We start from the raw sequence: 27,568 nt of genomic DNA on the forward strand, positions 1-27,568 counted from the left end.
GGGAGCAGGCCTGGCCTGCTCTCAGAGGGCTGGAAGGTGCAGGAGGGGGGCAGACCTGCTCTCAAAGGGCTGGAGGGTGCATGGGGGATGGGGCGGGGTGGGCAGGCCTGCTGGAGGGTGCAGGAAGGGGTAGGGGGACAGGGCTGCTCTCAGAGGGCTGGAGGGTGCGAGGGGTGAAGGCGACACTCCGGTTTCACACAGAAACTGGTGAAGTGAAGGAGCCCCACGCTGAGCAGTTGGAGAAAGCCAGGGCACTGGGCACCCTGCTGGCCCCGGCCAGCCAGGGTGAGCCAAGGGCAAACTACATTGAGTGCTGGGGGCCCTTCCTCAAGCTATGGAGCCTCTGAGAGTCTCCCTATTGGGGACTGAACCTCTTCCCCCCCAGTCAGTAGGTAATGGCCACTGTGTGCTTCCTTCTCAGACATTGACGAGTGTGAGACCCCGGGCATCTGCATGAACGGCTGGTGCATTAACACGGAGGGCTCCTTTCGCTGCGAGTGCCTGGGTGGCCTGGCTATTGGCGTGGATGGGCGGGTGTGCGTGGACACCCACATGCGCAGCACCTGCTACGGAGCCATTAAGAAGGGCACCTGTGCCCGTCCCTTTCCAGGAGCAGTCACCAAGTCTGAATGCTGCTGTGCTAACCCCGACCATGCCTTCGGAGAGCCCTGCCAGCCCTGCCCAGCCAAAAACTCGGGTGAGCTCCATGTCTGTGTGTTTGTGGAAATCCAAGGGCAAAGTGCTCGGAGCTGCAGGATCCCTCTGGGTTGTACCAGCCCAGCCTGCACGAGCATCACAAGTGTCAAGGAATGGCCACGCATGCTCTGCATCATGGGCTAGTTACACCAGTGCTTCCCAAATGGCGATCTCTAGAGCCCATACTGCTGATACAGGTGCTGGGTTTTACTTTCCATCCAGGGTGCTCTGCCCTGAAGCCCTGCTCCCACACCACTCCCTCTCCCGAGGCCCCATTTTTGCCCCGCCTCTTCCCACTGCTGCTCCACCCCCCACAAGACCCCACCCACGCACTGCTCAGTGCTCTCCACCCTCACCCAGCCCCTTCCCAACCTGTGGCTAGTGGGTGCTGAGCACCATAGGTGCTGGAACTAGGGGTGCTGGGGTTGCTGCTGCACTCCCTGGCTTGAAGCTGTTTCCATCACATACAGGGTTTAGAGTTTGGTTCAAAGGCTCTCAGCCCCCGCACTATACAAAAGGTTCCAGCGCCCCTGCTGAGCACCCACTATTTTTTTCTGTGGGTGCTCTAGCCCACAGAGTTGGCATCTATGGCTGCTGATCCATGGCTGGCCAGCTGCCCATATGGTGCTGGCCCCTCTGTTTCCAGCTGCCAAACCCTATAGAAAGAAGCTAAAATGCCTGTGAGTCGCCGGTGTCCTGTTGTGTGGGGGCAGTTGCTGTACTTGCCACAGGACTTTCAGCCTCACCAGTGGAGGAATGAGCAGTGGAGGGATCTTCCTGGGATGGTACTTAGACACTGTAATCGAGTGACCTCTCAATCTTCTTTCTCATCAGCTAAACAGATCAAGCACTGGCAGGCATTCTCTCTAGCCCTCAAATCATTTTTGTGGCCCTTTTCTGAACCTTCTCCAATTTTGCAACATCATTGTAGAAACGTGGATTCCAGAACTGGACGCAGTGTCCAATATTGTCTCACCAATGCTATATACAGAGGCAAAATCACCTCCCTGCTCCTACTCACCACTCCCCTCTTTATACATCCAGGGATCACATCAGCCGTTTTTGCCACAGCATCACACTGGGAGCTCATGTCAAGCTGCTTGTCCAGTCTAATCCCTAACTCCTGTTCAGAGTCCCTGCTTTCCAGGACAGTCTCTCATTCTGTGGGTGTGACCAGCATTCCTTGTTCCTAGATGTCTGACCTAGCACTTGGCTGTGTTCAAATACACTTTATTGAATAGGCTCAGCTTACCACGTGATCCAGATAGCTCAGGAGGACAGCCATGTTTTCATCATTATTTACCATCCACACTATTGTGGCATCCACAAATGTTATCAGCAGGGAGTTTATATTTACTTCCAGATCCTTGATGAAAATGTTGAATAGCATCAGGCTTGGTACTGATCCCTGCAGAGCCCCACTGGAAACAGCCCCATTTCACAATGAAATTGCCACTGACAGCTACTTTTGGAGATCTGTCAGTCAACTAGTTCTTAATCCATTGAACACGTGCTCGATTGATATTGTGTAGTGCAATAGGTTAGGTTCTTGTATGGAATGCAGTTCTGCAGATGGTCCTGTAATGCTGAACTGGTGATGGGGACTCTTCTGTCATTGCACTGAAATGTAAATGCAATATTAAAGAGTATTTTAAAATGTGTACATTATTACAGACAGCCAGCGTTCTGTATGCTCACAAGATATTAGGGTTGGAAGGGACCTCATCTAGTCCAACCCCCTGCTCAAAGCAGAACCAATCCCCAGTTTTTTATCCCAGCTCCCCAAATGACCCTCTCAAGGATTGAACTCACAACCGTGGGTTTAGTAGGCCAATGCTCAAACCATTAAGCTATGCCTCCCTCTCATGATGTGATGCTACAGCGAATAGTAATATTTGAAACGGTTCTGTTCTGTTGTGAAATGATCTCATTTTGTTAATGCTGTACAGATGAGCTAATCAATCTAACTGTCACACTTCTCTCCACAGCTGAATTCCAGGCACTCTGCAGCAGTGGTATTGGAATAACAGCTGATGGCAGAGGTAAGGGCTTCCCCAAGCACTGTCTTATAGAGAGTTGCCTATAATTAAGGTTGCCTAACACTTCTCACTGTAAGCCCCTGCTTTCAGTTGCTTAAAACTGAGCGTGTGTGCATTTACCTGAGTGTGTGGTCATGCGTATGGTTTGGGTAAGTATGTATGTGAGGAGAGGCAGGGGCAAAGGGATTATTTTAAATGTTTAGAATTTTATAAGGGAAAACCCAAAGATTGTATCAAGAGCATAAATAATGTAGAACATTACCAAGTACTTACTACGTATAGTAATTACTTGTAGAATCATAGAATATCAGGCTTGGAAGGAACCTCAGGACGTATCTAGTCCAACCCCCTGCTCAAAGCGGGACCAACCCCAACTAAATCATCCTAGCCAGGGCTTTGTCAAGCCTGACGTTAAAAACCTCTAAGGAAGGAGATTTCACCACGCTCCTAGTGAAAAAGTTTTTCCTAATATCCAACCTAAACCTCCCCCACTGCAACTTGAGACCATTGCTCCTTGTTCTGTCATCCGGTATCACTGAGAACAGTCTAGATCCATCCTCTTTGGAACCCACTTTCAGGTAGTTGAAAGCAGCTATCAAATCCCCCCTTTTCTTCTCTTCTGCAGACCTAAACATATTCTCCAGTTTCCCTCACCTCTTCCTCATAAATCAGTGCTCCAGCCCCCTAATCATTTTTATTTGCCCTCCGCTGGACTCTTTCCAATTTTTCAACTCTTCTTGTAGGTGGGCCCAAAACTGGACATACTTCCAGATAGGCCTCATCTAATTGAATAGAGGGAATGATCACATCCCTCAATCTGCTGGCAATCCCCTACTTATACATCCCAAAATGCATTAGCCTCTTTGCAACAATGCACACTGTTGACTCATTCCAGCTTCTTCGTCCACACATAACCCATAGGTCCTAGTTCTGTTGAACTTGTGTGTAGCCGTGTTTCCTAGTTGTAGCAGTGACATGGATTCTTCCATACCTAAGTGCAGGACTCGCACTTGTTCCTTGTTGAACTTCGTTTAATTGTGTCTAGGTCTCTCTGTATCCTCATCTTACCAGTGTATCTACACTCTCTCCAGTTCAGTGTCTCTGCAAACTCGCTGAATCATTAATGAAGTTAATTGAACAACTGCCCAGACCCCTTGGTACTTCCTTTGCATTACCGCTGCCAAGACATGGGAATTGATCGCTATCGTTGAGCCAGATTGATCATAGCAGGCTTTCTATCCATCTTATAGTCTCATTTTTCAGCCCATATTTCTTTAACTTGCCGGCAAATAGCTTTCTTTGGCCTAAAAGTCAAGGAATAACACGTCCACTGCTTTCCCCTCATCCACAGAGCCAGTTATCTCCTCATAGAAGGCAATTAGGTTAGTCAGGCATGACTTGCCCTGGGTGAATCCATGCTGAATGTTTCTGATGACTTTCCTCTCCTCTAAGTGCTTCAGAATTGAAGGTTATCAGCACATGAACGTTTGCTACTCTTCCTGACTCTGTGCAGTGCATTGTGATTAATGTGAACATAAGAGATTAGTAAACGATCTACTGTGTCACTTCAGAGAAGAACCGACTTTTCCTCTCCTTGGCTCTAAGTCCAGCTCCATTCTCACTGGCCTGTTCTTTGCTTCCCTTTGGCCTGAAGAGCTCCTTCAATTCGCTGTTCCTGTGGTTGTATCTCTTTTCACTGAGTTTATCCACAGGCAGGTTTCTTCACCAACTGGGCCCTCCCTTGTCCATTAGGAACCTTTGAACTGTATTCCTTCACTAGCTGTTCAAACAGCTGATCATGTACTGTAGGTCCTTTGTAGGTAGGCATCTCATTTACTGTTTCCAGGGTCCATTTTCCTCTAAAACAGCTTTTTTATCAATTCCCTTTTTCACCAATTAGATTTCCTTTCAGTTGTTTCCCTTGACACTCTCTGTCTGGCATGAATGTGGATTTTATTTCCCTTTATTTTCCTCCTCTAACTGTGTCTACTCACATACCCACAGCGATTTCTTCTGCTTCTCCTGACTTGAAAACCATCCTCTTTCCCTTCTTTCCTCCTTCTCGCTTCCCAGTCCCCTGTTGTTATTCTCCTATTCTTCTTCTATTTTCCCCCCTCCCCTCTTACCCCAGCTCCAGTTCTCCAGTGGCTCTAGATTCTTCTCCTTCTCTGCTTCGTCTCTAGCAGCTTCTTCCAACTGCCCTCTTCGGGCAGATCCTGAGCCGTCTCCCAGTTTGTGTGGCCCTCTCACTGCCTATCTCTCGCCCCAGGACAGCTCCAGCAGGTGCTAATGCCAGGGCCAGGGTTACTACATGTGTGTGCATGAGCCTGTGTGGGAAGAGGCGTGTGCTCATTTGTCTGTGTGAGTGAGCATGTGTTTGTTTTTCATGTGGGTGCACGTGTGAGTGTGGATGTGAGAGTGAGCGTTTGTGTGAGCATGCGTGTGAGTGTGTCTGTGCCTGTGTATGTGTCGAGGGAGTAAGAGTGGATATGTCTCTGCATGCCTCTGATTCTGCCTTAAAAGCCAGCAACTTATAGTTAGGCAAACTTCCCCAGTCAGCTCCAGGCCTTGTGCTGTGTACTGAACCATGCGGCTGGTTCTTGGCACCCTGGGGCAGGCTGCATGCAGAATGTGGCTTTGTGCCCTGCTTTGATATGAATTCACAGTGTGTCTGAGCGCATCCTCTCCCCTGTCCCAGCCGTGCTGTGGCCAGCTCCCGGCGCATGGAAGTGCAGTGCTTGCAGTCTCCCGGAGAGAGCAGAGCCGATGGGAGCATGCTGCCAAGGGGCTGCTTTGGAGTAGACAGCTGGCAGGTCAGGCGGCAGGCAGAGTGCTGCCAGCGCTGAGCAGTGTTCAGATCCGCAGGAAGAGAGCAACACAGCCAGATAGCTCTGGCCTTTCCAAGTGGGAAGGAGCCAAAGGCAAAACCCTGGAGGCCTCTGCTTCTTTAAGGGCACTGTGTCTTGGTGCAGCACTGTCCCGAGCTGCAGGTCAGGCGCCCGTTAGCCAGGAGCTAGGGTCAGATATGCCACTGGGCACTGAGTCACTGCCAATGTGGCCCAAGAACTCTGGCACACTGCATTAGGGGAGTCAGTTTTGGGGTGGGGGTCTCCCCACACCTGCCAGAGCACAAGGGCTGCCACTCAGACAGCTCATTATGGCAACAGTAGGAAAAGGACATTGGCTTTGGCCTGGCCCCTTCATGCCTGGCAGCTGCGGGTGCTGTGAGCTCAGCGCGTAGCCAGCCGGGTGGGCGAGTTCAGCAGGGAGAGCACAGTGGGCATGTGGGTGCTGCCTGGGGACCATTCCTTGCCCATCTGGCTAAGGATTTGACAGGAGAGCCCGCCTCTAGCCCAGCTGCCCCGAGACTGCTCTCCAAGACAACTGGATGGCGCCCTGCCAACCCAATGGCTTCTCCTCCCTCCTCACCAGCCCCCAGCCCCAGCAGGCAGTGCTGCCTTGGGGGGCAGCGAGGGGGTGTGTGGCGTGCCAATGGCAGGCGGTGATGGCTGGCACTCAGCTGGACCTGCTGTCAGGCTGCACTGGCTCAGTGCATCTGGCTGGGTTTCCCATCCCCTAAGGCAGCTCCCTGGTCTCATGCCCAGCACTGCCGCCTGTGAATCACATGCCTGCTGCCTGCTGGGTTTGGAACTCCACATGGTTGATGGGAGAGACCCCACGCCAGTGGGAGGGTGTTTCCTGCAACAGCTCCACACCTGCACTGATGGGACAGCGGACAGATGTGGACAGAGTTTACACTGACAGTGCAGGGCACGGGGCATTCCCCTTGGGGGGTGGCCATCAGCCTGGTGTTCCCCAGGCAGGAGGAATTGCATTTCATGTCCCCCACTAGCCCTATGCCCACAGTGTGTACTCTGCACAGACTCACTCCCATGGAGGTGGCAGCGTTTCCGTGCCACAAGGAAGGTGTCTGCAGGGCAGGAATTAAGAGTCCATCACATGCTGAGCACTGGGTAGAAGCCCTTGCAGCTCTGAACCCTGGAGACTCTTGTGGGGGCAGGGCTGGGGAGGAGAGCCGTGCTGCACTCCCCACATTGACCATGGCTGGAGGGGTGGCGAGGGAGTACCAGCACAGGGATGGTTACAAGGGGCCTGCGAGCAGCAGGGGGGGCAGCGTTGGAAGCTAGAGGACATGTGGGAGTCGGCAGCTGTTCCTGCTCCATCGTTTTGTGTGGCTCCTTCCCCTGCGCAGATATCAATGAATGTGCCCTCAACCCGGACATCTGCCCCAATGGCATGTGCGAGAACCTGCGCGGGAGCTACCGCTGCATCTGCAACCTGGGCTATGAGTCAGATCCCACGGGCAAGAACTGCGTGGGTGAGTTCTGGCCAGGCAGCAGGCACTGTGGGTAGCCTCTGGCCGGGGGCCCAGGCTGTGCTCAGAGCCAGGCACGTGGCTGGCTGGGGGGAGCTGTGCAGGCCAGTCACAGACCACAAATGACAGGCTGGGAGGCTGGGCACTCGGCGGCAGGGTTCTGCATTGAGCCCGGGCAGTGGGGCTGAGGGTTAGGGCAGGAGCTGAAGCCCCAGAATTCAGAGTTCTTCGCTAGGGCTGATTCCCTGGCACTGGGTACAGCCCAGGTGAATGCAGCTGCAGAGCAGTATGTTTGCCCGTTACTACAGTCCCCAAATGCTTGGTGCTCTAACACCCTATCAAGGCAGGGGTGTAAAGCATTGAACTGTGGTGGGCACCAGTGGGGGAGCCCAGGCAAGCCAGGGCCTGGGGCAGTGACTGCAAAGAAAACTGAGCTCCCGCCAGCCACACTCAGCCTTGGGGTACATCCCTTGGTCGAGGGGAGGAATCGCTGACTGCTGCCTTGCAGCTCTGCCCATCCTGCTGCCAGGTCTCCCTATCTGGCTCTCGGGGAAGCAAACAGGGCAGCTTTTCCTGTCTCCTTTCAGGCTCATGGTGGAGCCCCTCAGGCTGCCAGGCCCCTGCTAGCAAGCTGATGCCTGGGAGCTCTTTCCAGCTCTTGCTGCTGGAGAGGCCTGGGCATTGTTGCGCACTAGCCCTGCCTGTCTCTGCCCACAGATGTCGACGAGTGCGCCGTCAATCGTTTGCTCTGTGACAATGGCCTGTGCCGTAACACGCCCGGCAGCTACACGTGCACCTGCCCCAAGGGCTTTGTCTTCAGGACGGAGACAGACACCTGTGAAGGTAACGGCTCCTTGGGCCCCACTGGCTGAGCCGGAGCACGGCTGCCTGTGCTCCCAGGAACAGCCCCATGTCAAAGCTGCAACCTGCTCCCATTCCCCGCCCTGCTTTACACACTGGGGATCAGCACAACCCTGATTTTCTGGTGAAGTTCAGTGAAGTTTCTTGCAAGCTGAAGCAGCAGCTCTACTGGAATGAAGCTTTGGATGCTGTGGCATGTGGGTGGCTGTGGGCTCATTCTGCTGCTGCTCTCATCCTGGCATTGCTTTGTGCTGCTTTGCGCTGGCCAGGAGCAATGTGGGCAGCACACACTGAGCCATCACTCCACAGTGAATCCCTCTGCCGGCCATAGGCACCAACTTTCTCTGGTGCAAGTGGGTGCCCATGCCCCCCTGCCCCTAGCCCCACCCTGACTCCACCCCATTCCTGGCCCTGGCCCTGGCCCTGCCCCCATTCCAATCCCATTCCCAAAGTCCCCACCCTAACTCTGCCCCCTCCCTGCCCCTATTGGATCCCTTCTCCAAATCCCCGCCTCGGCCCTGCCTCTTCCCCCAGCGCGCTGTTTCCCCTCCTCCCCCTCCCTCCCTGCCCCTTGAATCAGCTGTATCTTCTTCGAGTGCTTGCTCATATCAATTCCATTCAGGTATGTGCGTGCCACGTGCACGTTCATCGGAAGATTTTTACCCTAGCAACACTTGGTGGGTCGGCTGGGTCTCCCCTTGGAGTGGCGCCGTTATGGCGCCAGATATATACACCTGTCGACCCAACGGCCCTTCAGTTCCTTCTTACCACCCATGACAGTCGTTGGAACTATGGAGCACGACTTTGCTGATCTCCACTTCCCTAGTTTACTCATAATTCTTTACTGTTAGTTGTATATATAGTTCGAGTTTTTACAGTTATAGTTAGTCTTAGTTGTTTGTATATATATAGTTAGTGTATATAGTTGAAGGGAGACCGGGGATTAGCCCCTTCCCCTGCCCTCCCCCCTGGTACCAGGGCCCATGCCCGGGTCACTGGGATTCAAACCGTTCTCGGCCTGCCAAAAGCCGATGCCAACAGGGAATCCCCATGACTCCTGCCTCAAGTGCCTTGGGGAATCCCATCTTCCTGACAAGTGCCGCATCTGTAAAGCCTTTAAGCTGAGGACGAAGAAGGAGTGGAACTTTCTTCTGAAACAGCTCCTCATGGAGGTGTCACTTAGCCCAGCACCGTTGGTACCGAGCGCTGAACAATCTGCTTCTGTAAGGAGAGCTCCTTCAGCTCCGGACTGCTCTGGTGCCGTGAAGCAGTCCTGGCACTGACTCTCCCAGGCACCGACGTCGGCTCAGCACCGCTTCCTGTCCCTGCGGCCTGGGAAGCAACTCAAGGCTCCAGCGGCTTCAGTGTCATCCGCACCGCGGAAGGAGCACATGTCTAAGACAGATTGCCCGGCACCAACATCTGCTGCAGCACCGCCGAATGCGGCACCGTCTATTCCGGCCCCGCAAGGGTTGTTGAGTCCGGTGCCCAAAAGCTTCCCAGCTCACGCCGGGGTCGAGCTCGCTCTCCCATCCACGCCGGAGACCTTCTCCACGGCACAGGAGTTGATCACGATGATGGAGACCACGCTGCCTCAACCCCCGGCACCACCGGTGCAGGTCATCCAATCTATTGGCAAACCTGCCTTGCTGAGGCCGTCCTCCGTGGAAGCCGCCGAGAGGCATCGTTCAAGGTCTCGGTCCCGCTGACGATCTCAGTCCCACCGACGATCCCGGTCCCGGTACTGCTCTCCATCACGGTACCAGTTGCACTCGCAGCACCACTCAGCCTCTGCTCACCTGCCCGGTACACCCGCTACCGATCTGGCTTCCAGCACCGTTCATGTTACCGCTTGCCTCGCAGCCATTCCAGGCGAAAGGGATCGAGATCCTGGTCGACCTCCCAGCACCGATACGGTCGTAGGTCCCGGTCTCGCTCATGGTACCATTACAGCTCCCTGTACCGCTCCCCGGTGCCGTCCCGGGAACGACCAGCCAGAGACAGGGCTCCTTCTCAGGGCCTCTCAGCACCGCCTTGGCTATTGAGACACACCTCAGTGTCGTCTCATGCTGGTAGTGTTTCCTACGCACAGGACCGCGACTCGGACGTGCCCAACCACATGTTTCCGGAGAGCCATGGCCACGAGCAAGGGGCCCATCAGTGGTCCTTCTGGACACCTTGGGCATACCACCAAGCCCAAAGTGCTGCACCACGGTCGGCTCCATTGGAACACCGGGTGCCAGAGGCAACTGTAAGCCCCCCCCCCCCCACGGGTATGGATGAGGCTTCGGTACCACCGGCAGATACCCCCACTTGAGCCTGATGTCGCCCCTCAAGAATAGGAGCCCCCACAGGACCCTCTTGTCCCTGGCCTCTCCTCTTTCTCCTCACCAGATGAGGCGGTGGCAGGGACATCCTCCTCCGGCCCTCCCCCAATTGACCTAAGGGCTCATCAAGACCTTTTGAGGCGGGTGGCGCAGAATATGAATCTGTAGGTAGAGGAGTTCCCTGAAATAGATGACCCAGTCGTGGACATCTTGTCAGCAAACACCCCTACAAAAAGTGGCCCTGCCCTTCATTCACACTATACAGGCAAACGCTGATACCATCCGGCAATCCCCAGCCTCTGTTCCCCCAACTGCCAGAGGAGTAGAGCGAAAGTACATGGTGCCCTCCAAGGGCTACGAATATCTGTACTTGCACCCTCCTCCTTGCTCCCTAGTAGTGCAATTGGTCAACGAGTGGGAATGTCATGGCCAGCAAGCTCCTGCTCCCAAGTCCAAAGAGGCAAGGCACATGGACTTGCTAGGCCGCAAAATATATTTGGCTGGGCACCTCCAGCTTAGGGTGGCAAACCAGCAAGCCCTCCTAAGCAGATACAACTATAATACGTGGACGTCCCTAGGGAAGTTCACGGAGCTTGTCCTCCAGGAGTCTCGCCAAGAATTTGCGGCCCTGTTGGAAGAGGAGAAAAAGGTAGCAAGAACCTCCCTCCAAGCTTCTCTGGACACAGCGGACTCTGCTGCCAGAACTCTGGCTTCTGGAGAAGCAATGAGACACATCTCCTGGTTCCAGGTGTCAGGCCTTCCACCTGAAGTATAGCAGACTTTACAGGACTTGCCCTTTGAAGGCCAGGGACTATTCCCAGAAAAGACCGACCCTAGGCTGCAAAGTCTAAAGGACACTAGAGTAATTATGCGCTCGCTGGGGATGCACACCCCAGTAACTCAGCTCCGGCCCTTCCACCCCCAGCCTCACCGCGCTTAACCCGCTCTTAGGCCACGACAGGAATTCACCAGAAGGCGTGGCAGGGGGAATTGTAGAAGGCAGTCTGGACCCCAAGGCGGTCAAAATCAGGGCCCCCCTACACCACCTGCGGGGCCCAAACAGAACTTTTGATGGGACACTCGAGGACGGCGCACTAGTTGTTTTCCCGGATCCTTCCCCACCTTTTTACAACCGCCTGCGCATGGTGGAGTTGGGATACCACCTTCAGTTTGTTTCACCCCCTCATTCCTACCCCCTCTCCTCGTCCCTCCTCAGGGACCCCTCTCACGAGCAATTCCTCTTACAGGAGGTTCAGACGCTCCTATCCATTGGAGCTATAGAGGAGGTACCAAAAGACCTGAGGAGCAAGGGGTTTTATTCCCACTACTTCCTAATCCCCAAAGCGAAGGGAGGTCTAAGACCGATCCTAGACCTGCAAGGACTCAACAAGTTCATGATAAAGCTGAAGATCTGCATGGTATCCCTGGGGACCATCATCCCGTCCTTGGATCCTGGAGACTGGTATGCCGCCCTCGATGTGAAGGACGCGTATTTCCACATCGCAATTTACCCACCACACAGACGATACCTCCGTTTCATGGTCAACCATCAACATTTTCAATTCACGGTCCTTCCATTCAGCCTTTCTACGGCCCCACGAGTATTCATAAAATACACGGCGGTAGTCGCTGCCTTTCTTCGCCGTCGTCAGGTGCACATCTACCCATATCTCAATGACTGGCTCATTCGAGGGGCCTCCAACTCACAGGTGAGCAGTCACCTCTGCATCGTCAAAGATCTCTTCACGAGACTAGGCGTGATGATCAACATCGAGAAGTCGAATTTGGTACCCACACAGAGAATAGACTTCATCGGGGCAATTCTGGACTCCAGTCTCACCAGAGCTTGCTTGCCACATCCTCGTTTCCAGGCAATGGCAACAGTTGTTCAAGGCCTTCAAACCTTCCTGACAACGTCGATTTGCACTTGTCTCAGTCTCCTAAGCCACATGGCCACCTGCACCTTCGTGACGAAACACACCAGACTGCACCTCCGTCCACTTCAAACCTGGCTCGCCTCAATGTACCGACCAGGCCGAGACAGCTTGGACACGATAGTCATGGTTCCCTCGAACATTTTAGCATCCCTGACCTGGTGGCTGAACCCCTCCTCGGTCTGTGCAGGAATGCCATTCCACCCACCGCAACCTTCGATGGCCCTAACCACGGACGCGTCATCTCTGGGTTGGGGTGCCCACCTAGAGGGTCTCCATACACAAGGCCTTTGGTCGGCTCAAGAGCTAACCTCTCTTCAATGTGCAGGAGCTGTGAGTGGTTCGCCTAGCGTGCCAGGTGTTTTCTCATCAACTCCAAGGCTGTTGTGCATCAGTGTTTACGGACAACACAACAGACATGTTTTATATAAACAGGCAAGGCGGAGCTCGATCCTCCCCTCTTTGTCAGGAAGCCATTCAGCTCTGGGAGTTTTGCATAGCCCACTCAATTGACCTGGTAGTGTCCTTTCTCCCAGGAGTTCAGAACACCCTGGCAGATTGCCTCAGCAGATCTTTCCTAACCCATGAGTGGTCGATTCGTCCGGACATCATCCATTCTGTTTTCCGGAAGTGAGGATTTCCCCGCATAGACCTCTTCACCTCTCGCGAGAATCAGAAATGCCACGTGTTCTGCTCCTTCCAAGATCACTCCCCGGGCTCCCTCTCAGACACATTCCTGATACCGTGGACGAACGATCTGCTCTATGCCTTTCCACCATTCCCGCTGGTCCACATGGTCCTACTCAAGCTCCGCAGAGACAGGGCCCACCTGACCATGATTGCCCCAGCGTGGCTGAGGCAGCAGTGGTACACCATGTTGATCGACTTATTGGTAACTGACCCAATTCCCCTACCACTTTGGCCGGATCGCCATCCAGACCTACAGTCTCTTCATCTCACAGCATGGTTGCTGCGTGGTTAAGCCAGTCCGAGTTGTGCTGCTCTGCCTCGGTGCAACAGGTGCTCTTAGGCAGTAGGAAGCCTTCTACTAGGTTGACATACCTGGCCAAGTGGAAACGTTTCTCCTGCTGGTGCGCTTAACATAATGCTGTCCCCACACAGATAACAGTCCCTACGATCTTGGACTACCTCTGGTCCTTGAAACAACATGGCCTAGCAGTTTCATCCATAAAAGTGCATCTGGTGGCCACTTCGGCCTTCCACCCAGGGGAGAACAGACGCTCAGTTTTTTCTCACCCTATAATTTCAAGGTTCCTCAAGGGCTTGGAATGTTTGTACCCGCAGGTTCGACGTCCTGCCCTGACCTGGGACCTCAGTCTTGTTCTAGCCAAGCTTATGGGTGCTCCCTTCGAGCTGCTAGCCACCTGCTCACTGCTGTACCTCTTCTGGAAGACAGCCTTCCTCGTCACCATTACATCGGCGAGGCAAGTGTCCGAGCTTCGGGCCCTCACAGCGGGCCCACCGTACACGGTGTTTCATAAGGACAAGGTACGGCTGCGACCACACCCCACCTTCCTCCCTAAGGTGGTGTCAGCTTTTCATGTCAATCAAGACATCTTCCTTCCAGTCTTCTTCCCAAAGCCCCACTCATCGTGTCGGGAACAGCAGCTGCACTCCTTAGACGTCCATAGGGCTCTCGCCTTTTATATTGAAAGAACAAAGCTATTTAGAAGGATGCCCCAGCTCTTCATAGTGGTGGCAGATTGAATGAAGGGCCTGCCGGTCTCCTCGCAGCGAATTTCATCTTGGGTGACGTCCTGTATCTGTACCTGCTTTGACTTGGCCCATGTTAGAACTAGCCACCTCACCGCCCACTCTACTCGGGCTCAAGCTTCATCTGCCACCTTCCTGGCGCATATAACCATCCAGGAGATATGTCATGCAGCTACCTGGTCAGCGGTTCACACCTTTGCATCACATTACGCATTGGTGCAACAATCCAGGGATGATGCAGCGTTTGGCTCAGCAGTCTTACATTCCACGACATCCCACTCCGACTCCACCGCTTAGGTAAGGCTTGGGAGTCACCTAATTGGAATCAATATGAGCAAGCAGTCAAAGAAGAAAAGACAGTTACTCACCTTTGTAACTGTTGTTCTTCGAGATGTGTTGTTCATATCCATTCAAAACTCGCCCTCCTTCCCCTCTGTCGGAGTAGCCGGCAAGAAGGAACTGAAGGGCCGTTGGGTCGGCAGGTGTATATATCCAGCGCCATAACGGCGCCACTCCAGGGAGCAACCCAGCCGTCCCACTGAGCGTTGCTAGGGTAAAAATCTTCTGATGAACGTGCACGCGGCGCACACACACCTAATTGGAATGGATATGAGCAACACATCTCAAAGAACAACAGTTACAAAAGTGAGTAACCGTCTTTTTGTGGCACAAGCGCTGGGAGGGAGCGGGGAGAAGCAGGACACGGCGGTGCACTCGTGGAGGAGGCGAAGGCAGAGGTAAGCTGGAGCAGGGGGACGGGGCGGGGCCACAGGGAGCTGCCGGTAGTGCTGAGCACCCACCAATTTTTTTCACTAAACATCCTAACAACACAGGGCCTCGCACAAAGCCTGGGGGTCCTCACTGGCTAATGAGTAGTTATTGTCGCTCTGTGTCCTGTTCTTCCCCTGTGTCCTTCTCATAGACTGATAGACTCATAGACTTTAAGGTCAGAAGGGACCATTATGATCATCTAGTCTGACCTCCTGCACAATGCAGGCCACAGAATCTCTCCCATACATTTCTATAACAAACCCCTAACCAATGTCTGAGTTATTGAAGTCCTCAGATTGTAGTTTGAAGACCTCAAGCTGCAGAGAATCCTCCAGCAAGTGACCCATGCCCCACGCTGCAGAGCTAGAGGAGTGAAAAACCTCCAGGGCTCTGCCAATCTGCCCTGGAGGGAAAATTCTTCCCCCCCCAAATTATGGGCGATCTCTAACCTGGTGGGGCAATCATCAGCCCAGCACCGGGGAGCAGATTCTCTATGTAACTCAGGATCCATCCATCTTACTTCCTATCCGACCATTTGGGCCATACTTCTGCTGTAATCAAGATCAGTTGCCAAAATTTATTGCCAAAAAGTAGGTATTCCGATCATACCATCCCCTCCATAAACTTATCAAGCTTAGTCTTAAAGCCAGATATGTCTTTTGCCCCCACTACTCCCCTTGGAAGGCTGTTCCAGAACTTCACTCCTCTAATGTCTGTTAGTCTATAAGGTGCCATAGGACTCTTTGCTGCTCCTCTAATGGTTAGAAACCTTCGTCTAATTTCAAGTCTAAACTTCCTAGTGTCTAGTTTATATCCATTTCTCACCAAGGCTGCTTAGCTCCTCCGGCAGCCTTGCAGGGCTTTGGTAAAGGCTTTTGACATTGACAATCCCATGACTGCTGCAGCCCTCCCCTCTCCACTGCCCTGCCAGGGCACAGGTGGGTTAGGAGAGCACCAGTCTCTTGTTACCTGCAGATCTGGCTCCAGGACTGGGTCTGAGCCGAGGGGCAGGGCCAGCTCCAGGCACCAGCTCAGCAAGCAGGTGCTTGGGACGGCCAAGGAGAAGAAGCAGCACGTTGGGCTCTTCGGCGGCAATTCAGTGGCGGGTCCCTCGGTCCCTCTCGGAGGGAAGGACCTGCCACTGAATTGCCGCCGAAGAAGAAAGCGGCGTGGTGGAGCTGCTGCCAATCGCGATCGCAGGTTTTTTGGGTTTTTTTCCTCCACTTGGGGCGAGAAAACCCTGGAGCCGGCCCTGCCGAGGGGCTCACCACAGGGTTACGGCTCATCCCACTGGAGAGGCAGGACTGGCCATCCAGGCTGTGGCTAGCTCCAAACTCCGCAGGCTAGGGCTGCTGGGAGCCTTGGGAGCTCTGGGTCTCGGGTTCTGGGCATGCTGTTCTGGTAACAGTCACTCTCCTGTCTCAGATATCAACGAGTGCACGTCCAGCCCCTGTGTGAATGGGGTCTGCAGGAACAACGCCGGCTCCTTTGCCTGCGAGTGCTCCCCGGGCAGCAAACTGGACCCCAGTGGCACCATCTGTGTGGGTAAGGGACTCCTGACAGAGCCAGTGATGGGGAGGCACTGCTGGCGCCAGCGGCCCCACTTAGTGTCCATCTGCAACAGAGCCGGGCACAGGAGACAATCTCAGCCCCTCCCCTCGACAGGCACGACTGGCCTGTCCTTGTCACACCAGATTTCCAGATTTGCCAGGAGCTATGTCTTTTCTGTGCAGCCGGGAAAGCCCAAAAGCATGCCAGGAGCCAGCAGTGTCCCAACCACTGCCCTGGTGTAGAAAAGCCCTCCAGGTGCTGCAGCAGGAGTTAGCTGGTGTGAGGTTCCCGGCAGTAGGGTCCCAGAGCCACCACTCCCTGGGCAGAGAGGAGCTGGCACTGGCAGGCTGGTGCTCACACACAGGTTTAACTACGTCCCTTTCTCTGAGTTGGTCATTTTGCTAAATTAGCGTCCATGCTTGTTTGGACATGAGCTTTGTTTACATGGCTCTGCACCAAACTCTTTGGGCTGCCCTGCACTCCTCCCTCAGGCAAAGTTGCCACTGTCCCACCTGTGAACATCATGCAGGGCTGGCTCCTGTGTCTGCATGCAGGACAGGGACAGGAAGGGGAAAGGTGGCAGCCCCAGCACAGCTGCCAGTAGCCAGTCTGCATTGCCAGCAATTAGCGCACAGTGGTGACAGAGAGCGCCCAGCACAACAGGACAAAGCCACGCTGTCTCCTGTCTCCCTGGCCCTGCTGCCATGTGCATGTGCACGTGTGAGAGATAGTGGGCCTGGAGGACAGCGCTCATTATGTGGGTTCCAAGCCCAGGTGGCTTTCCCAGCAGGGACCCTGTCTTCCAGCTCCTTTCCACTGCAGTCTCCAGCTGTGACCAGGCTCCAGCCAGCGAGTGGGGTCTTCACTCTCTGTGTTTGTCTCCACAGACAGCATGAAGGGAACGTGCTGGCTGAACATCCAGGACGGGCGTTGTGAGGTGAACATTAACGGGGCCACACTGAAGTCGGAGTGCTGTGCCACACTGGGAGCGGCCTGGGGCAGTCCCTGCGAGCGCTGTGAGATCGGTAAGGCTGGCTCCGGGGAGCGAGCACCTCCCCTGCAAGGACTGACCCTTCCTTTGATGATGCCCTTTTGCTCTCTTGCAGATACCACCTGCCCCCGAGGGTTTGCCAGGATGAAGGGGGTCACATGTGAAGGTAACGCTGAGTCTATCGGAGGGAGGCTGCGGCTGGGGTCACGTTGCACTCGTTGTTTCCATACACCCAAGGCCTGGCAGGAGCCGACACGGGCCATCCTCTCCCTCCCTCCCTCCTGCCACCTCCCTGCCCCTTTTCTGGCCCCTGCACTGAGTATCACGGTCCTGGCAGTGAGGGCACCTTGTGGAAGCGGGGAATGTGGATTCCATGTTGTCCCATGACTGGATAGACCCAGTCCCGGTGTGGTGACCTGGGAGCCTTTCACCCCATGCCCAAGTGCATGTGAGCAGGGCCCCGGGCTCCCCCTTGGAGAGCTCAGTGATCACTGAGGGTGCGTGTGTGACTCACCCTCCTGCATGCTAATCCACTGCCCAGTGGGGATGGACTCTGGCAGGGGTTGCACTGGGTTGCTGCTGCTTCCTGCTTGTGACCTGCAGGGAAACAGACTGGGGTTTATCTGTGGGGCAGAGCCAGGAACGGCTCCTCTGTATAGTGCCCAGTGCTGGAGCTGAGGTACCTTGGCTCCCTAGCGAGGTGGGCACTAACCTGGGCTGTGATCTGTCTGGGCTGGACATTGGGTTGCTAAGTTCACCACCCTACACTGTTCACCATGGTGGCTCTTCCCATGGCTACCCCCACGCAGGCTTGTCCCCCGTTAATCCCTGGGCCTGGCTGCTGCTGCCAGGTGCTATCTGCCAACCCAAAGCCTTCCTTTGTCTCCATCCTGCAGATGTGAACGAGTGTGATGTCTTCCCCAGCGTCTGCCCCAACGGGCGCTGTGTGAACACGGCCGGCTCCTTCCGCTGCGAGTGTCTTGAAGGGCTGACCCTTGATGGGACTGGCAGGACATGTGTGGGTGAGGACAGCCGCTGCTGCAGAGGCCTCAGCCCCTCCTGTGCCAAGGAGGTGCTGGGGGAGCTGGACATTGCCCTCACACAGTCGCCCATTGCTTCTGGCCCCTTCCCTCCACAGGGCTGGGCCCTTGCTGTTCACCCTGCACAGGGAAGGGGATGGGATGCATAGAAATGTCAGATGCTGACTTGAGCATCTACCAGCCCGGCAGCACATGGGGAATGGTGCGGTTCTCTAGCAAATATCTCCAGCTGCTCAGCAAGCTCAGATGAGGGAGTGCCAGGTGAGTGCAGGGAGGGCAGGTGAGCACAGTGGGGCCAGGTGAGTGCAGTGTTGGAGATCGTAGAGTCAGATCCCTGGTCTACACTATGAGTTTAGGTCAAATTTAGCAGCATTAGATCGATTTAACCCTGCACCCGTCCACACGACAAGGCCATTTTTGTTGACTTAAAGGGCTCTTAAAATCGATTTCTGTACTCCTCACTGGCGAGGGGATTAGCGCTGAAATCGACATCACCGGGTCGAATTTGGGGTAGTGTGGATGCAATTCAATGGTATTGGCCTCCAGGAGCTATCCCAGAGTGCTCCATTGTGACCGCTCTGGTCAGCACTTTGAACTCCGATGCACTAGCCAGGTACACAGGAAAAGCCCTGGGAACTTTTGAATTTCATTTCCTGTTTGGCCAGGGTGGCGAACTCAGCAGCACAGGTGACCATGCAGTCTCCCCCGAATGTTTCTACACTTCCCCTAGTATCTCCGTCCCTGAGGTTATTGCAGATTAGAAGGCGAAAAAAACGCACTTGTGATGACATGTTTCCTGAGCTCATGCCATCCTCCCACACAGTTAGGGCACAGCGTAATGCATGGAGGCATTCAGTGGCAGAGGCCAGGAAAGAAAAGTATCATGTCTTGCTAGCCATCCTGCCCGAGCCAGGTCGCTGTCACATGCACTCTACGCTATGTCAGCCTTGGGCGGGGTAGAGGGGCATGACCACTTTGTGAGCAGAAAGGCCATAGATATAGACATTGCATTAGGTAGCTTCTGTAGCTAGAGAAAACATTCCTGTGCATTCAGCAAAGTCTGTGGCAAAAAAAGAGAAGCCTGTAGTGTAGTGGCTATCACCTTCACCTAACACGTGAAACGTCCCCGGTTGGAAACTGGTCACTGTTCCTTTTCTGACTCCCCTCATGCATTTTTAGTCTTAGAACAGACCACGCTGTGAAATTTTACTTTGAATTATATCAATTATGAGTTAAATAATATGGAAGCTCTCTCTAAGTTATAGTCCAGGATTCCTTACCCTTTCAGCTGCTCAGATAAATTAACATTTTTGTTAGGGGCGTGGGAAAATTTCCATGAAGCCTTTTATGAGTCGTCACACAGCTCAGCACTGAGTGACAGTGGGATTCACCTAGAAAGTGGGTGGGGAGCCATCTTCTGTTCATAATCTGTGCTAGTGCCCATTCACAGGCCATGCTGGATGGTACCCAGCCATGTGCCCACTCTGGACTCCCACAGATGCTCCACTAGCTCCAGCTGAAAGCCAGTGACATGCCAACCCATGAGGCATAGCCAGCAGGGGTCGATGGAAGTTCTCGCAATGAGGGTGAGATGGGGGAGGCTGTGAAGACGGCCAATACAGCCCCCTGCCCCAGAGAAGTTGGGGAAGGGGATCTGAGGAGGTAGGGAGAAGCCAGGGGCCAAGGGAGGAGGAGGAGGAAGGGCAGAGGGAGCAATCCAGGTGCATCGCCTGGCTCTGGGAAGTGCTGTTGAATGACATTGATACGGACATTGGTTCCTTGCACACCAGACAAGCATGCCCCATGCTGCGCAGCTCCTCTGGGGATGCAGCGTGATCCTGCTCTCTCATGCTAACGTTACTGCTGCCTCACCTATTGCAGCTCCTAGGGGTCAGGAACAGTGGATGAGCCAGGGCATTCTCATAAGCAAACTAGGGAAATGTGGCCTAGCTGAAATTATTCCAAGGTGGGTGCACAGCTGGTTGAAAGACCATACTCAAAGAGTAGTTATTAGTGGTTCGCTGCCACACAGGGAGGACTTATCTAGAGGGGTCAGACCTGGGTCTGGTACTGTTCAGTGTTTTCATAGATTAGTCTTATAACGTTTGTGGATGGCACCAAGCTGGGATGAGTAGTAAACCCTTTGGAGGACAGGATTAGAATTCAAAACAACCTTGACAAATTGGCCTGAAATCACCAAGATGAAATTCAATAAAGACAAGTGCAAAAGTTCTTCATTAGGAGGGAAAAGTCAAATGCACCACTACAAACTAGGGAATAACTAGCTAGACGTAGCACTGCTAGGGGGGTGGCCTGGGGGGGTGGGAGGCTCTAGTGAATCACAAATCGAATATGAGACAAGAATGTGATCAAGCTGTGAAAAGAGCTAATATCAGTCTGGGGTATGTTAACAGGAGTGTCATATGTAAGACACAAGAGGTAATTGTCCTGTTCTGCTCAGCACTGATGACGTTTTGGGGTGGGGTTGGGGGCCGGGGTACTCTCCCCAGTTCTGGGTACCACACTTCAGGAAAGGTGTGGGCAAGTTGGAGAGAGTCCTGAGGAAAGCAACAAAAAGGCTCAGGAAAATCTTTGAGGAAGGTTTCAAACAACTGGGCATATTTTGTCCTGAGCAAAGATGACTGAAGGGGGATGTGATCACAGTCTTCAGATATGTTAAGGGCTGTTACAGAGAGGGAGGTGATCAGTTGCTCTCCATGTCCACTGGATGTAGGACAAGAAGTAATGGACTTAACCTGAAGCAAGGGAGATTGCAGTTCAATATTAGGAGAAACTCTCTAACTCTCAGAGAGGGACATGGGACCTGGGGCTGGCTGCAGTGAGCTGCAGGAGTGAGGGCTGTAGGCAGCCCCGCTGGGGTGAGGGCTGCTGGCCCCTGAGAAGTTGCCTCTGAAGGCAGGGGAGCCCCATCCAGCAAGAGATACACCATAGGACTGGCCTGCCCTCGGGGGTGCCCCAGGGAATGGAGAGGCCGCAGGCAGCTCTCTCCCTCCTGGGACGCTCAGCCTGGCTCTCTCCCCAGATGTACGTGCGGAGCAGTGCTACATGAAGTGGGATGAGGACGAGTGCACGGCACCCCTGCCCGGGAAGTACCGGATCGACATGTGCTGCTGCTCTGTGGGCTCAGCCTGGGGCAGCGACTGTGAAGAGTGCCCCAGAGCCGGCAGCAGCGAGTACAAGGCCATCTGCCCCAGGGGCCCTGGCTTTGCCAATAGAGGGGACGTGCTCTCAGGCAGACCCTTCTACAAAGGTGAGAGGAAAGGGGGTGAAAATCCGCTCCTGGCTGCAGCTGGTACCAGGGATCTGTTCCCGGAGCCAGGAGACAGATACCCTCACTGCAGCACTGATGCTGCCTTTCCCCCACAGATGTGAACGAGTGTAAGGTCTTTTCCGGCCTCTGCGCTCACGGGACCTGTCGGAACACCATTGGCAGCTTCCGATGCCTCTGCGGCAATGGCTTCGCCTTGGATGCCGAGGAAAGAAACTGCACAGGTAAGGGAAGAAGGGCTCACCCCATCCGGAGCCTCCCCTGGCCCAGGCTGCCCTGCTGGGGTCCGGGTGTGCTGCTGCCATGTACCCCAGTCTCCTGGACCAGCTCCTTGGGCAGGGCATTTACCGAGGGGGTGGGGTAAGATGCCACCCTGGGAGAGCCCCCTGCCACATACACAGCCTGCCCCAAAGGGCGCCAGCTTCCAGCGTGTAAGGAGCAGGTTCTGATCCAGGCAGCTGATGTCTCCTCCCAGCGAGATGAGCTGCCAGAGCCAGCCCTGGCCAGTCTGGCAAGTCTGCATTCTGCTCTCCATGCTCTCAGCACCTGGGGCAGGCAGACCCTCACCCATCAGTGCCCCTGGCAGCTTGCCCCTAGCTGCAGGGCTGGCTGACTCCTGGCTGAACCTCTCCCGTGCCCACAGATATCGATGAGTGCCGCATCTCACCAGACCTGTGTGGCCACGGCACCTGCGTCAACACCCCAGGCAGCTTCGAGTGCGAGTGCTTCGAAGGCTACGAGAGCGGCTTCATGATGATGAAGAACTGCATGGGTAAGAGAGCGTCCCTGAGCTGTGCTCTGCACCTCCCACTGCCCTGGGATTGCTGGTGGGAAGGAGAACGAGTGCAGGGCATAGCCTGGCCCTGAACCCTGGAGAGTCTGGAACAGTCACTGCTTCCCTGCGGCAAGCCACTCTCCCGTGTGGGTGAAGTGACGGGGGCAGGAGAAGGGCAGGGCCTCTCCAGGCCCTGTTCATGGGGAGCAGCTGGATCCATGTAGCTGAGAGCAGAACAGGGCCTGAGAATGTGGAGAGAGCCCGAGGGGAGCTGAGCACCCTGGATACCTGCCCCAGGGAAAGCACAAGAGTCTGCAAGGGGCTGGGTGGGGAGGTGCTCAGGGCAGTAGGGGGAGAGTATGGAGGGACCGGTTGGGGCTCAGGACCTTGGCAGGCAGGTATGGGGGGCCACAGTGGGGCAGGGAGCTCAGCCTGTATCAGGGAGCATTGGAGAGACCCTGGATCCTGCAGTGGGGGCCATCTCGGGAATGGCTGGGAGTTCCTGCCAAAGGCCAGACCCCACTAGCCTCATCCTGCTGGCAGGGAGCAGTGGGAGGGAGGCCCTGTCCCATTGCACATCCAAGGCTGGGGCCTCTGCTCTGCCGAAGTTACACTGCCACCTGTTGCAGTGTCGCTCGAAGACCTGACAAGTACCGTCTGTGGCCTGCGTCCCAGGTGCTGCTGGTCCCACTTCAGAGAGCCCATGAGGGTAGCCCAGTGGGATATCATGGGAGATGCCTGCCCCTGTTGCTGGCAAGGAAGCTGGGGAGCTCGGTTTTCCCCTTGCTTTCCCTCCACCTGGGCAATTTGTCCTACTGGAAACAGGGTCGGCTCCAGGGTTTTTGCTGCCCCAAGCAGCAAAAAAAAAAAAAAAAAGCTGTGATCACGATCAGGTCTACCGCCGCCGCTTCAGTCTTTGGCAGCAATTTGGCGGCAGGTCCTTCGCTCCGAGAGGGACCAAGGGACTCGCTGCCGAATTGCTGCCGAAGAGCCAGACATGCCACCCCTTCCCCGTGGCCGCCCCAAGCACCTGCTTGCTGGGCTGGTACCTGGAGCCAGCCCTGGCTGGAAGTATGGCTTTGGGGTGGGAAAGAGCAAAATTTCCACCTGGGAACATTCCCTGGAGTGTAACCCCCAGGGCTGTCTGGGGAGCAGCCAGGGGACTCAGCCCAGGGGCTGCTGGGACCAGGCCCTAGACTACCCTCAGGGGTGGGGCCCAGGAAAGTCAGGGGCAGTATGTTCCCGGACTCAGGCCTTGCTTGGGAAGGTTGCCCAGCTGTCCCAGCCATTTCCATTGGGAGAGCCCACTCCAGTCTGGGGAAGCCCATATTTAAGTTAAAGAGTGACCTGCCCGTTTCTATGGCAGCCTGAGCCTGTTCTCAGGCCCTGTAGGAGGCTGGTGCTCTGCGTATCCTGGAATGGAGAAATGTCTTGGCTCAGCCGGAGACGGCTTTCAAGCTGTTCTTACGGCTGTGCCCCCTGCCAGCCGGGGAACGCTCTAACTGCCCGCTCGCTGCCCCCACCGATGTGTCCTGTTGGCATCTCAGCCTGCGAGAAGGCTGTGGGGCGGGGGCTGGGCTCAGCAGCTGTCCCATTCCTGCTCCACTGGGTGGCACCAACCCATGCACAGAAACAGCCTGGGTCCCAATCCTGACAGGGTGGCACTGATCTGGTGTGTGGTGCTCTCACCAGCTCTCCTGGGGCCACGTGCATGATCTGCCTCCATGGCCATCTGCACAGGGTCGTTACAGCGCTGGGGCAGGCAGCTGACCACACGAACATCAGCCTGCAGCACGTCCTGTTACAGCTGCCTGTGCTCCAAGCAGCTCCTGCTCCCTGGGCTGCAGCTTGGGACAGTTCTCCATTCTGGGCAAGCGGTGAGCAGGGCCTAGGCCCTGGCAATGGGACACACTCTCACTGCACAGGCGGCACTTTGGGTAGCTTTGTCTGTGTTGGAAGAACTGGGAACAGACACCGCAACGATTTCAAACACCCTCATTCAAACCCCAGCCTCCTGGGCTTAGGGAGCTGCTGAGAGGGGTTTGGGGAGGGGGCACGCAGGGCTGGGCACAGCCAGACAGCTGGGAGCCAGGGCGCGGTGGCTCCTGACTGCCCCCCGCACAGTGACACACTCTGTACTCTGCGCTGTCCTTTTCTGAAGCACTGGTGCTCTGTAACATGCCATGTGGCTCCTCTTGGCCTGGGCCATGTTGTAGCGTTATCCATGGGTGTAACTCGGATTTGGGGGCTGGGTCCCAGCCTGGGCTTGGGGGTTATCCAGGACAATGCTCCTTGGCACTGGAGTCATACCTACCTGGGAAACATCAGCTACCAGACAACCCCCCGAATCCTTGTGTCCTGCTCTCCGCAGACATCGACGAGTGTGAGCGGGACCCGCTGCTGTGCCGTGGAGGGATCTGTGTCAATACTGAGGGCAGCTTCGAGTGCATCTGCCCCCCAGGCCATGAGCTGAGCGCAGAAGGCAATGCCTGCGTCGGTGAGTGCGTGGGAAGGGCCAGGGTGTCTGCAGCACGCTTGCCCCCACTCACACCCCAGCAGCCAAAGGGCCAGCCTGTGACATGGTGGGGGTTACACTGGGTGAGACCCCTGTCAGAGGGCCTGATCCGAAGCCAGATCCCACTCAGGTCAGTGGGGGGGTGATGGCATGCTGCATTTCACAGAATCAGGCCCAGAGTCTCTGTCGCTCCCAGAGCCACGTTGCATTTGTGGAACCAGATCAGCTCCCTGCTGTTCATCAAGGATTGACCGACATGGTGATGGGCCGGAGGGGCAGCCGGCAGCATGCTGGACTGCCTAGATTGCAGTAGTGAGACTGGGGCAGGCTGGACAGAGACCTATGGCAAGGGGGGATCCCACCCAGCACGGTACAGAGGTTCCTGGTGGAGACCCAGCCACTGCGGGTAGGACCCACTGATTGAAATGCTGTAAGAGTAAAGAGCGCCTAGCAACGCTGCCAGGAGACAGGAAGTGGGAGGCGCTGCAGAGCCCCAGAGGGGCAGAGAAATCCCACCTGGATCTGGGGCAGTGGGTATGGACCTACCTGGAAGCTGCAGCGAGTGCGCCTGGGGAAGTGAGCTGGTTCTTCCCCTCCATGCGGGGAAGCGGGATACGAAGCAGCTGGGAGAGACCCAGGAGAATGTCAGGACCTGGGGGGGTCTGTGAAGTGGGGGGGATGGGGGCTGTGGGGAGCCACAAGGATCACTGTTAAAATGCAGCACTAGCAATGCTAGGAATGGCTGAGCCCCGCGGGCCTATTAACCCTTTCACTCCCACCCCAGATATCAATGAATGCTCCCTCAGCGACAGCCTGTGCCACAACGGGCACTGCATCAACGTCATCGGCACCTACCAGTGCGCCTGTGACTCTGGCTTCCAGGGCACTCCGGACAGGCAGGGCTGCGTCGGTGAGTGCACATGGGGCTGAGCTCCAGGCTGGGCTCTGGGCAGGGCTCTGCCCTGCAGATGCAGAAGGGCAGAGAGGACGGCCAAAGTGGGCTGTTCTGGACTTCAGCCTCCAGGAGTCCCCCAGCTGGATGCCAGGGCAATGGGCTGCCTTTAAGCATCCGTGTGAAACATACTGACAGTGCAGTGCCCTCTTCAGGAGGGCTCCGGGATGGACCGCCCTATACACAGTCATGCCCAGTCATTGCCAGGCCCCCTGTCTGTCACAGGCTTGGTTAGTGCCAGATGGCCCGGGCTGGACACCAAGAAAACGGGAAGGCAGCAACACTTCCTCCGAGCACCCAAGAGGGCGCTGTGAGCCATCGCCCCTGTCCGCAGGAGCCCAGAGTGCAGGTGCATCCTTCTGTCCTGGCGCTCTCAGATCCCGGGCTCTGGATGCTGGCAGTGCCATGTGGGTCCCGTCTGGCTGTGCAGCTTGGCCCCAGCAGGGGCCTAGCACTGAGTGGGGCGTGGCTGTTCCCATGCAGATATTGACGAGTGCACCATCATGAACGGCGGCTGCGACACACACTGCACCAACTCAGAAGGCAGCTACCAGTGCAGCTGCAGTGAAGGCTACGCGCTCATGCCGGACAAGAGGTCGTGTACAGGTGAGCAGGGGTCTGGTTGGTCTAGTGCTGGCACATGGGCTGTGCAGGACCCTGCAGGGTGCAATACAGCCATGCACGGGGGTTGGGTGGGACTCTCTTTGGGCCATGTCCTGCAAGATGAAGGGCACCAGATGGACTCCATTGGCTCACGCTGAAGACAGCGCTTAGACCTGTGCACTGACGGGCACCCCCAACTCACGCTACCTTCAGCCCCATGCACTGATGGGCACCCCCAGCTCCCGCTGCCCTCAGCCCCGTGCACTGACGGGCACCGCCAGCTCACTCTGCCCTCAGCCCCGGGCACTGACGGGCATCCCCAGCTCACCCTGCCCTCAGCCCCGTGCACTGATGGGCATCCCGAACTCACTCTGCCCTCAGCCCCGGGCACTGACAGGCATCCCCAGCTCACCCTGCCCTCAGCCCCATACATTGATGGGCACCCCGAACTCACTCTCCTCTCAGCCCCGTGCACTGACGGGCACCCCCAGCTCACCCTGCCCTCAGCCCCGTGCACTGATGGGCACCACGAACTCACACTGCCCTCAGCCCCGGGCACTGACGGGCACCCCGAACTCACTCTGCCCTCAGCCCTGTGCACTGACGGGAACCCCCAGCTCGCCCTGCCCTCAGCCCCGTGCACTGAGGGGCACCCTGAACTCACCCTGCCCTCAGCCCCGTGCACTGATGGGCATCCCGAACTCACTCTGCCCTCAGCCCCGGGCACTGACAGGCATCCCCAGCTCACCCTGCCCTCAGCCCCATACATTGATGGGCACCCCGAACTCACTCTCCTCTCAGCCCCGTGCACTGACGGGCACCCCCAGCTCACCCTGCCCTCAGCCCCGTGCACTGATGGGCACCACGAACTCACACTGCCCTCAGCCCCGGGCACTGACGGGCACCCCGAACTCACTCTGCCCTCAGCCCTGTGCACTGACGGGAACCCCCAGCTCGCCCTGCCCTCAGCCCCGTGCACTGAGGGGCACCCTGAACTCACCCTGCCCTCAGCCCCGTGCACTGATGGGCACCCCGAACTCACCCTGCCCTCAGCCCCGTGCACTGACGGGCACCCCGAACTCACTCTGCCCTCAGCCCTGTGCACTGATGGGAACCCCCAGCTCGCCCTGCCCTCAGCCCCGTGCACTGACGGG

At 55.9% G+C, this 27,568-nt stretch overlaps 1 protein-coding gene across 1 annotated transcript in view; it reads left to right on the forward strand.

Moving 5' to 3' along the window:
- Positions 1-27,568, forward strand: part of FBN3 (fibrillin 3) — a 264,037-nt gene that overhangs the window by 167,854 nt on the left and 68,615 nt on the right. Inside the window, exons 15-28 of the mRNA XM_032799200.2 lie at positions 422-697; positions 2,685-2,738; positions 6,949-7,074; positions 7,789-7,914; positions 16,124-16,243; positions 17,137-17,274; positions 17,356-17,406; positions 18,137-18,262; positions 21,324-21,551; positions 21,668-21,793; positions 22,213-22,341; positions 24,716-24,841; positions 25,644-25,769; positions 26,295-26,417. Of these exons, the coding sequence (XP_032655091.1) occupies positions 422-697; positions 2,685-2,738; positions 6,949-7,074; positions 7,789-7,914; positions 16,124-16,243; positions 17,137-17,274; positions 17,356-17,406; positions 18,137-18,262; positions 21,324-21,551; positions 21,668-21,793; positions 22,213-22,341; positions 24,716-24,841; positions 25,644-25,769; positions 26,295-26,417 (1,875 nt within the window). The remainder of the gene's footprint in view (positions 1-421; positions 698-2,684; positions 2,739-6,948; positions 7,075-7,788; positions 7,915-16,123; positions 16,244-17,136; positions 17,275-17,355; positions 17,407-18,136; positions 18,263-21,323; positions 21,552-21,667; positions 21,794-22,212; positions 22,342-24,715; positions 24,842-25,643; positions 25,770-26,294; positions 26,418-27,568) is intronic.

Source organism: Chelonoidis abingdonii, chromosome 11, assembly GCF_003597395.2.
Source record: "Chelonoidis abingdonii isolate Lonesome George chromosome 11, CheloAbing_2.0, whole genome shotgun sequence".
In the NCBI taxonomy this organism is placed as follows: Eukaryota; Metazoa; Chordata; order Testudines; family Testudinidae; genus Chelonoidis; species Chelonoidis abingdonii.